At 48.9% G+C, this 14,295-nt stretch overlaps 2 protein-coding genes across 2 annotated transcripts in view; one reads left to right on the top strand and one right to left on the bottom strand.

Moving 5' to 3' along the window:
- The window catches only part of SLC25A22 (solute carrier family 25 member 22), a 184,882-nt gene that overhangs the window by 88,058 nt on the left and 82,529 nt on the right, over positions 1-14,295 (bottom strand). The window lies entirely within an intron of this gene.
- Positions 4,605-14,295, top strand: part of PNPLA2 (patatin like domain 2, triacylglycerol lipase) — a 32,553-nt gene continuing 22,862 nt past the window's right edge. The window contains exon 1 of the mRNA XM_075427496.1: positions 4,605-5,021. Within this exon, the coding sequence (XP_075283611.1) occupies positions 4,835-5,021 (187 nt within the window). The 5' untranslated portion in view covers positions 4,605-4,834. The remainder of the gene's footprint in view (positions 5,022-14,295) is intronic.

The raw sequence follows: 14,295 nt of genomic DNA on the forward strand, positions 1-14,295 counted from the left end.
TTCACAGCAGTCAAGGGAGAGAGCTGTTGAAAGTTAGATCCTCAGACCTCAAAATGGCCGTGATTTAAGCAACTAACCCTTGCTGTCCTTCTGTGCCTGCTGCAAGAAAGTTAACCCGAGGTAACAGTGCCAATACCTTTCATCTACTTCGTCTCTTAAGTCCTAGCATGGTGATCTTTGTGGTAGTAATGAAAACTTGCGTTCGCTCTAGTTCTCTGACAGATTGGTAACGGCTGTGGCTTGGCACTGAAGGGTATACCTGTGTTTCGTTGCTGATTTCTCCAGATCACTGAAAAAGAGTGGTTCTGGGTTGTGGTTTTACTGTGAGGTAACCCTGCCCACCCTGCAATATTGCTTTGCTCAGCCACTGCGAGAACCAAGTCAGTGTTTTCACAGGAAGGGACTGCCCCGTCACACCACTCAGCAGGGTTTTTCCATGCACAAAGGAATTTGTTTCAGTGGTGCTGAGATATTCCATGAGTTTGGCTGTGCTAAGGCCTGTGGGATGAGGCTGAAACCTGTTGTGCCAGCTGCTGGCTACTGCGGTGAGGGGAGAGCTACAGCTACATCTAGACTAACTTCTTTCTTCCCTCTACCCCCTATGACCTGTTGAACCTGGAGTTACGGATCTGATCCTGTGCTGGGTGTCCTCTTACCCCTCCTGAAAGTGCATAATTTTGAGTGAAAGGAGTTTACATCAATCTGCTTTGAGAAAGAGAAGGACAGCTCATTTGGTGAACTGTTTAGAGAAGGGGGCAGCTCTCAGACAAAGCACTGGAAATACAGCATTGGTTATGCTGCCACAGGGAGCCAGTGTGTTTTACATAACCACCCTGTAGGTATTCCTTGTGAAGGAACAGGTCTACTCCAAGATTTCACACACATTTTGCTGAATTTGCTAAAACCTCCGCCTGGTGAACATTTCTTCCCAATGCAAAATCAAAGCATTTTAAGCTTTCTTCCCCTGTACCTCTTTACAAAACAGTTGTCACCTGATGGCTTTGTACATGAGCAGAGACGTGCCTGGAACTCTGTTGCAGACTTGTTTGGTGCTCTGTATGGAGTTCACCACTCTCTTCTGCTGATCTCACTGAGCTTCAGCTGTGAAGGACTTGGGATCCCTGTCCCTGCTCTGTGGACACTGTTCTGAATTTTGAAGCGTCACTGATGCCTTTTCAGACTTAGCAATGATTCCAAAGGCAATGGTAGCAGTGAGGTGGATGCATCATATTCCATAATGGTCTCAGAGAAAATTTGTATCTGCAAACACTTGGAGTGGTGGCCTAGCCTGTCCCCTTGCAGAATCAATTTTCGCTAGAACAGATTTTTCCTGACTTCATAAAGAAAGGGAAAGGCAAGGATAGCCTCATGCCTGGAGATTACACTGGTAACTGATCATTACTAAATTGACAGTCGGAGAGAGTGATTTAGTCATAGGCCTGATGTTGAAACATGCGAGCTTTCCTCATTGGGATGCAAATACTGCACCATCTCAAATCAGCTCTGACTGAAAATCATCCCTTACAAACACCGTGGGGCCAGGAGAGCGACATGACATCTTCACTACTTGGAAAGTAGGGAGAACGTCCTGGACACTACTGGGTAGTCATAACAAATGGCTCCCTGGGGCAACTGTCAAATTAACTAGTTTCACTCTTAGTACTAAGGCCAAATTTTGTAAGCTGCTACATGCAGGCAGCCCTGCTGAACTCAGTAGGTTTGACTTACATAAGGCAGAGACATCTGTAGTAGTTTTTCTAGAAGGAACATTCAGTCCCAGGAGAGCAGGACAAGCAGACTTCTCCATTGCCTCAGGAGATGCACCTGTGAAGCAAGTCCCAAGTGTTTGCCATGGAATTCTCCGATATACGCAGACACCACAGGTAAGAAAAAGACATCGAAGTCTGGCTTTCCAGTGATGTTAACAGCACGCCGGTTGGGCTTCATGACCAGTGCCCCACTCTTGCTGACTACAGGCAACAATACTAAAGTAACATGCTGAAGGCAACAGCTAACAGACTGCCTCTCAGCTTCCCTTTAAAATTAATTCCCGTTGGCTGCCAACAACCAAGGTCTTACCTGAAAAACAAAGAGATTGTTTGCTTGTACATTACTATCTCATATGCACTAACTGCTCAACATTCATTAGACTAGAAAACAAATGCAGCAAAGACAGATTGAATTAGAAGCTGTCTCAGTGGCATCACAACATATAAGGGCACGAGTGAACTTGCAGTGTTCTGACAGGAGTTTGATACACATGAAAAGCTGCCATACAAATCTTGCTGACCTGGCTCATTGCAGGATTATGAGCAATTGCAGGATTATGGCAGTACTTTCTTACTGAGGAGAAAAAGATTAGTTTGGGGGGATCATTTATTTTTGAGGAAAACACAGCTGGTTGCCAGCCTACTGGTGCCAGTACCCAGTCAGCACTAGGCAAGAGATTACTGTTCCCATGGTTTATGTCATTAACCTGTTTCAGGAGCACAGCATTAACCTCCTCAAATAGGTAACCTTGAAGGCCAAGGCAGAGCGATGTAAACAACTCGGGATGAGAACGTTGTTGAGAAATTAAGTGAAACTAACCCCAGCATTATTGCAGCATTGCTATTTCTCTTTGCCAGACATACTAGGAACCTTAAGGTTTGTGAAATGCTGAAAAAAGAGGAAGCAGCATTGGCTCAAGAATGAAGCTGTTCCTGTGGTTACAAGCATTAGGGAGGTATCTGCAAACAAGGTTCAGTATTCAGTTTTGCCACAGATTTCTGCTAAAGCCACAGCCCATGGACTAGTTCTTCTGCAGTGCAACCCCTGTTCTGGAAAACGCAAGACACAATGTTTTCTTTGGGTTTGGCTATGTGGAAATAACTTCCCATGTCACCAGAAACATGGGGTGAAAGCACTATGATTGTCTTGGTGTTAAGGGCCTTTAACAGGGTCAAGGCTTAGGTGTGCCAACACTCACCTCCTCAGGTGGAGGAGATGAGGGCTGACAAGGCTTACGTAACCACATCAAGCACAAGGGAGGAAGGAAATTACAAAAGCAAGTAGAGGTATGAGAAAGAGAAAGAAGAGTGGGTACCGGGCATAAACAGAGGACTTGAGATAAGTGGGGCTAATTCTTTAGGTGCTTGAGGTTGGAGCTAATATGTGTCAAGGGTACTTCCTGGCAGCTAGGTGAGGTGGTGGGCTCCAGGGCTAGGACCTAGAAGAAAGATAAGGCTGGACTCCTGCCTGTCTGATGGAAGGAAAGTGCAAACATTTAACGAAAAAGCATTTAGTTGGTAGAGGCTGGAGTACAAAGCCTAACTTGATCTCAAATGCTGGGTTTATACAAAGGCTACCTGTTGAGTTTGATTGCTTCACTCATCTGATTGTGAGGCAGTAGACTGAAGCAGTAGACAGCTGGTCTTAGAACCTGGATGGCCCCTCTACGTGGAGCATGCCAGCCTGCCTCCTATCCTTTGAAAGGACATTTAGAGTGGAAGGAACTGGAGAAGGGCTACTTGGATGACCTCCATTAAGGTAATTAGTGAAATTCCTGTGGGGAGGAAAGCCTAGATTTGCTTAGCCTGAAAGCTGTTAAGGACAGGTATAACAGCATCCCAAATGAGAAACTTCTGACCAGCTATAAGAAAACTAATGCTGGTAGACTTGTGCTAAAATGAATTCAGTCTTACTTTTGTCTATACTTTGATAGAAAGTGCTTTTGCCCCATGCTGATTCTATCAAAAAAAGTACTTACGCTTTTTGTTTTGTACCCCCTAAACTTCCCTCCTGCTGATCTTGCTTCCTTGCTTTGAGTTGAGCAGCTGCTGCTCTTGCTATGCTGATCCTTTTGATGTCCCTGTGCTATCATACATACCTGTTTGAATGATTATAGTCTGTATTGACAAGGGGATCTTTCCCGCTTCTGAAATCTATTTTGATCTCCTAATACTACTGGCCTCTCACCCAGCGCTTCTCTACAGCAATCTGACACTCCATGGGCTCGCTCGTGCAGTCGCACTACTGAAAATTGTGGTTGCCCTGACCAAAGCCAAGTGTTTCAGTGCGCTTAGGGGCACGTAGAGAAAACCGTTAAGAGGTTAGCAAAGGTAAGCAACTGCGTGTGTTTTGGCGAGTTTAGAGGTGGCGAAAGCTGTTAGAAAGGGGGGTTGCTTTTTGCTCTGTTCCTGCGCTGAGCCTTGCCTCCCTTTGGCTCCTCAGCTCTTCATTAAAGGAGAAGGCTTTTCCCTTCCTCTAGTGTTCCTTGCCCACCTCCCTGTACTTGCAGGGAGCTCCAAGAACTCGGAGCAGAGGCCTCCAAGAAACAGCAGGTTTTGCGGGGGAAGACAGGTTGCTGCCCCGGTTTGGGGCGCTGCGAGGAGCTGTAATCCTCTCCTTCCCCCTTCTCCTCGAAGGAGCTGGCTTAGTCCCTGCCACCGGCACGGCTGCCGTGGTTCAACCGCCGGCGAGAAACCACATCTCCCCCGGGGGCAGGCCTCCCTGGGCTGCGAGGAGGTTCACCGGAGCAAGGGTTGGAAGGAGGGGCCGGCTGCTTCCCGCCCAAGCCCGGCGCCTGTTGAGGGGCGGCGGCCATGCCTCCGCCCGTCAGCTCGTCCCCTCCGCAGGCCGAGGGCGGGCCCGAGGGCCGGTCCGCCTCGTATAAACTGGGCGGCTGCCGCCGGCACCCCAGCGGCAAACAGGGCCGTGCTACCGCTTCACTTCTTCGGCAGCCGCGTCTCCCGGCCCTCGTCCTCCGTCCCGCCCGCCCAGGGGCGGTGGGAAGTGAGAGAAGCTCCGCGGCTTCCCCCCCTTCCCCCGCCGCCTTCAGCGGGGCGCGGAGGCCATGTTCCCCCCGGACTCCACCTGGAACATCTCCTTCGCCGGCTGCGGCTTCCTGGGGGTCTACCACATCGGGGTAGCCAGCTGCCTGCAGGAACATGCCCCCTTCCTCGTCGCCAACGCCAGGAAGGTCTACGGCGCCTCAGCCGGGGCGCTCACCGCCACCGCCCTCGTCAGCGGCGCCTGTCTCGGTGAGCGCGGGGCGGGCGCGGACTCCGGCGGGCGGCTCGTGGGCCAGAGCCGGGCGCTCCTGCCAGTCTTCCCTTCGCGGTCGCTGCTTTTGTAGTTACAGCAGCGCCGGGGGGCGGTGGTGGCGTGGATACCGCTCTGCTTTCCTCCCCGTTCTTCCTAAACTAATGCGGCGTTTTGTTTTTGAGGCCTTCGCCTCAGAGTTCGCCTCATCCCCTCTGCCCGGTCCCGGGCGGGTGGCTGCGTGCCCTAAGCTGGGGTCCGAGGGGGTGTCGGAGGCACCTCAGCCCTGCGAGGCAGTGGAGGACGCGTCCGAAGTGGACGGGTGTGTGCGTGGGTGCTGCCCTGCAGAGCAGGTGGCCGGCACCACACGTCGAAGAGGCTGCTGATGGTGGGGGGTCCCGGTGTTGGCCCCCACCATAGTAATGTGGGCTTGTGAGGGCTTGGTTCTTGGATTTGGCTTCCTTGGGTGTAGGTCTGATGGGGCTGTTGGTGAGGAGCTGACCTCGCACCGGGTGGGCACCGGCTCGGAGCGGCTGCGAATGGGAGGTGAAGCAGCTGGAGACAGACGCATCAAGCAGTATGTTCTCTGTACGGATTAGAGTTGAGCAGCGCCTCCGGGTAACTAGGACATCTCTCTTTCTTCTTTCTTAGCACCTTTATTTCTGGAGGAGGGTTATTCCTGAGGGTGTAGGGCACTGGGAAGTTTTCTTGCCCTCTGCAAGAGCTAGATCTGCAGTTTAGTTAGATATTGTCTTTGTTCTCAAGTTACAGAGGAAACCTTAAAAAGTTACCTCTGAAGCAGGTACGTAATGCAATCTGTCCCTGCTGAGGGCATGTCTGGGGAACAGCTGGAGAGAATGGTGTGTGGTGCCTCCTGTTTTTTTGCTGTTTTAAAGTTCAGCTGTTTTGCATATGGGGGAGAAAGTCAACAAATGTGCTAGAGTCTGTACATGGAAGCTTTTATTTTGAGAATAACAAATGCAGGGAAGTATCTTAAACTTGAGAGGGGAATGTTGTGTGAGAGAATCAGGTATATCTATTTAGTCTCAGAGTTACGAGCCTCCCCTAGAGCCAAGTGAGACCAGAGCTGTTTACTGCTTGAACTCCTCTCACCTTGATCACAGGTATCTTTCCACGGCACTCCCTGTTCTTTGGGGACAGGTAGAGTTTTGAGAGGTAGGCTTTATGCAGCATAAGTTAGCTTTTTCTATGTAGTTAGGTTTGAAAATTTCCCCTGCCTTAGCATGTTGTTTACAGAAATGCCCAACGAAGTGTAACTGTTGCTTCTGGAGCTTCATGGGAGCTCTTACCAGCTGTTCAAACCCCAGTCTGGGCTCTCAAAGGCTATAGTCGTGCTGTGGTGCCAGCTTTTAATGTGGACAAGGGAAAAGGCCTCCTTTAATCACTTCTCCTGCCGGGATCCATTTGCTGATAGCTGCCAGGGATTTGGTTGCTTTACTTGCTGTTTCTTCTGCTGAAGAGGTGGCTGCCCAATTAGTTCCCTAGCTGGGTGTCCCTGTGCCACTCAGAGGTGTGGCACCAACATGAGACAGGCTGTTGGTAGTGCCCAAATCCTTTGTGTTGCTCAGATGCTGTTAGAGTGCTGAGCAAGTCTGTTATCATGTCTACCTTGTTCTTGCTATTTATATGTTCAGAGCATCCATGGTGCGCTAGGCGTTGCAATCGGGGAGTTACCCAGCGTGGTAGAAAGCTTTCTGTGACTTGGGATTAGCATAGGTTTTCCCCACTGCACATAAGGTACTTGGGGAGCCATGATAAAGAGGCCTGAGTTAGGGGCCACCTTCTAGGCTGCATTCACCTCCCTCCTGAAAGAGGGCAAACCATGCTGTTTAAAGCCAGCCAAGGCTTGGATCTTGAGTATTCGAATTCTGTCTTAAGTTTGACTAGATCTCTGGGATAGTTTTCTTTTGACTCTGCCTAAGTGGCTGGTGGATATCTTGGGTAGAGAGCAGATGTAAGGCAACAGAGCTGACTTCTGAAAGTAAAAGCAAACGGAGTGCTTGTTTGGGGCATGGTATCACTGCACTTTGTCCCAGTCATAAACCCTCCTGGCAGGGCAGATTCCAGGCTGAGGTCCAGGGGTTAGAATGAAATCATAGGGAAGAAGGGGATGGGGCAGAAGGTACAGCTGCAGCTTGTGCTAGAAGAGCAGTTCGTCCTACGACAGTCTGTTGTAGCATCCTGAGTACCGGTGTTTGCCGTGCAGGTGGTTTCTGTCTGAGAGAGCAGGTGTAATAGCCTGTGGGCTTTGAAGCTTATGACAACTGCTACCCTGTGCTGTCTGTTGCCCTGTCCATCAAGTTGGCATGCTATATAGTGTCTCTTGATGGATGACAAGCAGAGGGGAATTTTGCAGAAGCCTTGCTTATTTGGTTGTGTGTGGGTAAGGCTAGTGCCTTCATGCATCTGTACTTGGCTCTGAACTCAATGATACTCTGCTGTGCAAAGATAAATACTTCCTGGGGAGTAGTGGAAAAAAGTCTGACTTTGGGGTTTTTCTTTGCTTCCAATCCTTTGAGACACTGATCAGAGAGAACAGACGGACTTCAAAGTGTAAGATCCCACTTTGTCATTTCTTTTCCAGCTTTTTCTTTCTGGCCTTTGCATCTTTTCAGTTTGCCTCTGAGCTGATTCTGCCTGCTCCCTGAATTCAGACCACACTGCCGTCATTTGTATATGGCAGTAAGGCATTGCTATGGGCTAATGTTGAACTGAAAGTCCTGACGAAATCATCTGCAGCCTTGAGAGCTCGCTGTGGACTTCAGAGATGCATTGGAGATTACCAAATAAAACAACGTGGGGCATCCATATTAGCTGTATTCCTTATTTCTAAATGAGAGGCCAGGAGGTATTTATGGTCTGATGTGATCTCGTCTAGCTCTTAAGAGTTAAGCACTTTGCTGTTAAGTTGTAGGGATCTTGGATTTATTCTCCAGGGCTACAACAGTGGTATTGTCCCACATCTGAAGTGCGCTCTCCAGCTTTGAGTTTATTCTGTTCACTGGCGTGAAAAACTGTTGCTATTTTTCCAGCAATCTGTGTGGCTATCAAGGTGCATCAGACAGTCTTGCGTGTTTGCAAATTACTTGATTGTGCATACTGCAGTGTTGTAGCATGAATCACTTCTTGTCCTGAGGGTTTTCTGGGAAATGGCCTTCTGTCATGCCTGTGTCTTCTCTTGGGGCTGTTGGAGTCCAGCACACCAGGAAATGCACCTTTATAAGCCAAGCAACTGAGAAGTCCTTTTGTGCTGGTTTTGCAGTCTGCTTCTTATGCTGACCTCAAATCATGCAGCTTTTCACAAATTCTAGGCCTGGAGCTCTGAGGATACTTACCTGTCTGAATAAATCCTTAAGTCGCTGGGCCTGGATGAGTAAAACTGGCTTACATGACATGATGAGAACTGTCCTTTTTTCAGTCACGAGTAGTGCTAAAATGTAGCCACCGTTGGATTCTTAAGTCTTTAGTGCAGAGTAGGGGATAGGATTTTGTTAAGGGTCTTGAGTCGTCTCACTCTGGTGAGCTGTATGGGATTTGGTGTGCCCGCTTTGGAAGCATAGCAGTCTGGATGAATGATGGGATGTGAACCTTTAGTCCCTGAAAAGCTGTTTTTGAGCTGGTGCTGAGGTCGCGTACTGTGCTTGTGACTCATATTTAACCAACAGCATCTGAACTGGCTGTGTAGCATGTGAATATTGTCCTATACAGCTCTCATCTGAGAGTGGGCTGGAACTGCTGAATTTTCTTTTTTGAGGGGAAGAGATGGGCTTTGCTGTCAGAGGCAAAGCTGGCTCTCAAACCCCCATCTGTGGGAGTCAGCTGTTCTAAAGCATGAAATATCAGCAGAAAATAATAAAGCAAGCTGAGGGGATGCTTCTAGTACTGAGAATACAGAGGGGAGGCCATGTATCTGCTAGATTGAGCAGTGTTGTTTGGAGTATTCTTTGGAGAGCAATTCCTGGGTTGGTTACAGGATTTTTTTTTTTTAATCAGTATCTTAGCCAGGACTCTCTTAGGCTTGACCTGAGATGAAGTAACAATAATTTGACAATTCAGGTTTGGCTTGTCAGCTGTCACCATGTGACCACCAGGAAATACGCTGCTGAGCTGTAGACTCTTTTTCCACTGGGTAGCAGGAGGAAAAAACACAAACACGCAAATTCTCTTTTACCTTTTGAAACTGAGATAACGAACAATAGCAGCGTCTTAAATCTTGAGCTTCTGAAATTGATTATGTTGCATGCAAAGGCTTAAGGACTGGTCACAGGTTATTTTCTCTGTGCATGTGGAGCCTAACACAAAATCCCAGCTTGAGAGAGGGAAATAAATCAGCTTAGTCTCTATGGAGTCCTCAGAGCAATGTCGGTTTATGCTGGCCACGGTGTGAGTCATGAAGCTTATCCTAGGCAAAGTGTATGTGATGCTGTCAGGTGTGGCTGTGTGAAGAGATCTGTAGATCTCCTCAGGTACACAAAGGAAAGCTTCAGAGTATCTGTGGCATCTCAAAACTCAAGTCCCTCCCTGCACAGGGAGGGATTGTCATTTGTGTCTCCTGCAAAGGCACTAGCTGGGGAAGAAGTTGTTGAGCTCAGCAGCCCCAGCTCAGTCAATAAAAGCAGAGACACTCTGGTGTACATACGTGGAGATGTGGATGTAATTCATGGGGAACCTCCTGGCGCTCCCTGGAGCAGTAAAGCTGCTGCTGCTTTCACTGGTGGAAAATGAGGCTGAGGGAGCGGGGGGAATGTTCTGTGCTGACATAGTGGGAAATGTTCACTGGCTTGGTAGAGAAGCTGCTGTGCCTGGATCGGTGCCATCAGTGGTCACAGGGCTGCAGGCTCGGGTGTCCGCATGAGTAAGCTGGCAGCCAGGCAGCTGGAGCACCCTGTAATACTTTTTCCTGGGAGAGAAGGAACTTGCTCCTGCTGTCTGCCTGGCTCTAATAAGGAGGTTCCCACAGGAGAGATGTTCTTGCAGCCATCTTGCTGGATGAGTGCAAGGGAAGCCAAGCAGCCACTTTTAGTGAAAAACAGTCATAGGAATGCATGTGTTTAGTCTTTTGTCACCCCACATAGACAGTAGCTGTGCACAGCAGCTTAGTGCTCCGTTAGCTGCAGCAGTAGCTGTGCAGTGTCAGTGGCAACAGCATAAGTAGTCTTTGCATGGCCATTCTTCTGACCCATAATGTCAGCATCTCTCTTGAACTTGTAGCATGTGCCAGCTGTTCCACTTCTGCCTCATATCTCCCAAAACTCTTCAAGGCACCTGCAGGTCCTCCCTATAAAATAAGAGAAGCTTTTGTGTGTTCTTCAGGGTCCTATGTCCAGTTATTCATTGTGTTTGAAAGCTAAGTTTAGTCCTGATAAATCAAAAACCTTCTTCAGATTCCTTGCTCTGTCTTCCAGTTCCAAACTCCTGGTGCTGTAGTGGTTACAGCAGCTCTACCTCCCATGTCCAGTAGCTGATGGTGTTTGCTTCCTGCCTGTCAGAGGGCCCTGCTGTCTTCCAGCGCGGTGGGCTTGGGAGTGATTGTACTCTCATGCTACCCCCCTGATCACTCTGGCCTTTTGCATGTTTCCCTCCATGCCCAACATGAAGTGGGGATGAGATGTTCACCAGCCTGGCTGGAGAGGATTTTCAACTCTGCTGTGCTTGCTTTCTGCTGTATTTGAAGAGGACCATACAAGGGATGGAAAAATGGTAATTTAATCAGCATTCCTTCTTTCTGGAGCTGGGAATGGATAAGCCTCCTAATTCCAGGGCCTTCGCAAAAGCTCAGACATCTCCTATCAAAGGAGCAGTGTGAGCAGGTGACTCCTGTCCACACTGCTCTCCATGAGGCAAACCCTGCTGCTGGCTGGATTCCATCCTGGCCACCACTTTCCCATTGAATCCTCTGCACTTCTACACTTCTGTTGCTCAGCTCTAGTACTTGGCCTCTTTCTGCTGTGTTCCTGGGACTTGAGGTGAAAGTCACAGAATCACAGAATGGTAGGGGTTGAAAGGGACCTCTGTGGGTCATCTAGTCCAACCCTCCTGCTGAAGCAGGGTCACCTACAGCAGGCCGCACAGGACCTTGTCCAGGCAGGTCTTGAATATCTCCAGAGAAGGAGACTCCACAACTTCCCTGGGCAGCCTGTTCCAGTGCTCCATCACCTTCAGAGTAAAGAAGTTCTTCCTCATGTTCAGATGGAACTTGCTATGCTTCAGTTTGTGGGATGTGCCTTAAAGAATCTGGGAGTCGAGGGAGCCTGTGTATGTGTGTTTGCTATGGGCTGCCTTCGTTGTCAAGCAGGCTGTAAGGTACCAGAGAGAGAGCAAGAGCTGGTGGAAAGGAGGGGTAGAGGAAATGACTCCATGTAGAAGGCCCTAAATAAGTCTATGTCCTTGGGAAAAGGCGGAGCGTGTCCTGGGAGTGATAGGGTCTGCGGTAGTAGAAAATCTCTTCCAAGAAGCACATACAAGGGAGGGAAGTGGTGAGCCTAGGGGTGTAGAAAAGATGCTGGAGACTGTTGTAGCTCAGCCTGTTGTAGCTATAAAGGCTAGAGGAAGGGAGGAGAGAGTTTGGAGCTTGTGATACAATAGCTGCTTGTGACAGGCCTGATCCTGTCCTTGGGGCTGTGCTGATCTGCGGTACAGTGTGTGTGGGAGAGCTGCCCTCGGTGTTCTTGGAGAAGGGGACTCTCCCTAGCTGAAAGGCTCAGAACAAGCCAAGATGTGTGCAATGCCACTGGTGATGAGTCTGGGCAGGTGGTGTGCACTTTGTTATTGGTGCTTGGGATCTGTCAGGTGTGGAAGCTGGTAGTTCTAGTAGAACTCAGGGCTTTGTGCTGCCTTTTGGCACTTGCCCAGACCTGAAACTCTGGTGCTTTCTGGTGCAGGTAAAGGCCAGATCTACGCTGATGGCCTCTGTCTGACAAGTCCTCTAGAATCAGGAAGCTTCAATGAATTGTCATCTGCAGCTGTTTCCCAGGCTTTTGGGCTATGCCATGGCTGGAAGATTTTTTCTGAGAATGATCCTTTCTCTTCCTCTTCATGCACTGCAGTTGGTTTGGGTGGATACTGGTTTTGGAAGCCTTTTGGATTAGCATTTAAAGGATTGAGTACCATTTTAGCGTTGGAGGCTCTGGCAGTGTCTCTGAGCTGCCACTCCTGTGGATTATCTAGTTTAACATTCTGAAGAAGAGGAGGTGTCATCTGAAGGTGTAAATAAATTGGGGAGCCCTGTGCATATGTTAATTAAAGAGCTGTTCTTGCTGGCTTCATTAAGTGCTGCTGATTCAGGGTTGGGCCTGGCAAGAAAGTTGTTCTAGTGTGTCGTGGAGGCGGGGTATGGATTCAGGCTACCATAGTTGTGTCGTACACAGAGAAAAGTTAGAGCCCTGTTTCAGAGTGGGCTGTCAGCACAGGAGGAATTACAGTAATTTTTCTAGCCTAGTGTTCTTGTATAGGGGGCTTGGTAAAAACTTCTTTATGGGAGCAAACTAACCATTTAACTACTAGCCATAGTTCGGCACACAGAAGAGTTCATTCTCTGTGAGCTTCAGGTGGACATTGCTAGATCTGTCTTGCTGCTCTCCTTGCTTGTGCACTGCTCAGCCTTGCCGGAAGGGTTGAGCAGCTCCTGTCCTACTCATGTGGCTGCTTTCAGAACCTGAATTATCTTGATGCCTGGGAGTTGTGGTTGGGGGACTGTTGCTGATGTCCATCGAGGAAAGGTAATGTCAGTCTCCAGATATTCTTGTGTCATGGCTCCCCAGCAATGCAGCCTGCCTTGTGGTCTGACTGAAGATACTTCCCAAATAAGCTTCATCATCAATATGAGATTGCCCATGCGTCTTCTGAGGACTGCTTTGGAACAAAGCTTCTCATTCTTGCTTCCTTGCTGGTAGCAGGCTCTGCTCATGCTGTGGCTAGTGGGGTAGAGTTCAGGAGTGTAAGGTGACACTTAACATGCCTGTATGAGATGGAAGGGCAAAGCGGGCGCAGCAAGCAGTGTGCTTGCAGGTGCACGGTAAGTGCTTGGCATGGGTTGGAGCATGAGGGAGCTGGGCACGATGTAGGCTGAAGGCCAGTGGAGGACTGCAGAGCTATTCCTTTCATTCTGTGCCAGGGCAAGACAGTGCTTTAGCAGCCACGCAAGTGTACAGTGAGAAACGACAGCGGAGAGGGAAGATGGGCTGCCCTTTTCTGCATGACAGAGCCAGCCCTGTCACTGATAACATCTGTGGTGAAAAAACGATTGCTGCCTGCAAGCAAGCAGGAGAGCAGTTAGCAGGTGTTAGATAGAAAGCCCCTGAAAGATGTGTGTGGGCCTCGCTTTGGTATTGGTGAGCCAGCTGAGGGTAATGGCTATTGTGTGATGATGCTGGCATGGCAGCTATTTCTTCAGGCTCTGGAAACAGTAATGACAACTGCTCACTCCACTTTGTCTTCATCAGCCTATGGAACAGGTGCCTGGCAAAGGTATCTGCTGTCCTGTAGCACTGGTCTCTCTTCTTCCAAAGCATCTTCCCTCTAGTGATACCTCCACTGTGAAGTGGAAACAGTGCGCTCTTCCTCTAGGTGTGCGGTGCCATCCTCCAAACCACCCCTGAGAAATTAGTATGGAGGGGGTATGTGTAACACTGTGCGCGTGGGTGAGACTTGATCCTTCTCCACCGGTTCTTGTTCAGAATAACAACCACTGAAGGCTTTGTGTTAGCAGTTTTCACTCGCATGAATAAAGCAAGAGTTCGATGTGGTTCCACTTCTGCCTCTGTGCAGGGCAGAGGGAAAAAGCAATTTTGCATTATTACTGCATGTTTTTTGGTCCACTTCTCCCCTCTGCTAGTGTTCTCTCACTGAGTGCTTGTTTAAGTGATCCAAAACCCAGCATTGCTGTGATCGGAGCAAGCAGCAGGATTTTGAGCTGCACCTTCTCTTACTGTGTGCATTCCCTTTTCTTGTCACCCCGTGCAATTTGAGTTGCTCTGTAGCATTGGCAGGGGTTGATGGATGGATGAGGACAGGATGCAGCTTTCATACAGCTTGCCTGTGGTCCTGAGCAACTTCTCCTTTTCATGTACTGTTACACCATTTAATTTCTCTGTAACATAATGAACAGAAATGCAGCATTAAGCCTTGTATTAGGGAATTACAGCGGAGAAAGATTAGGCTAGTGGGGATTGCTGTTGTGGTTGTGATGGAGAATGATTCTGGCTGCCTGCCTGAACTGAGCTGCCTCTTGCCTTTTCTGTTGATAGTTTCGCA

Source organism: Opisthocomus hoazin, chromosome 7, assembly GCF_030867145.1.
Source record: "Opisthocomus hoazin isolate bOpiHoa1 chromosome 7, bOpiHoa1.hap1, whole genome shotgun sequence".
Taxonomy (NCBI): domain Eukaryota; kingdom Metazoa; phylum Chordata; class Aves; order Opisthocomiformes; family Opisthocomidae; genus Opisthocomus; species Opisthocomus hoazin.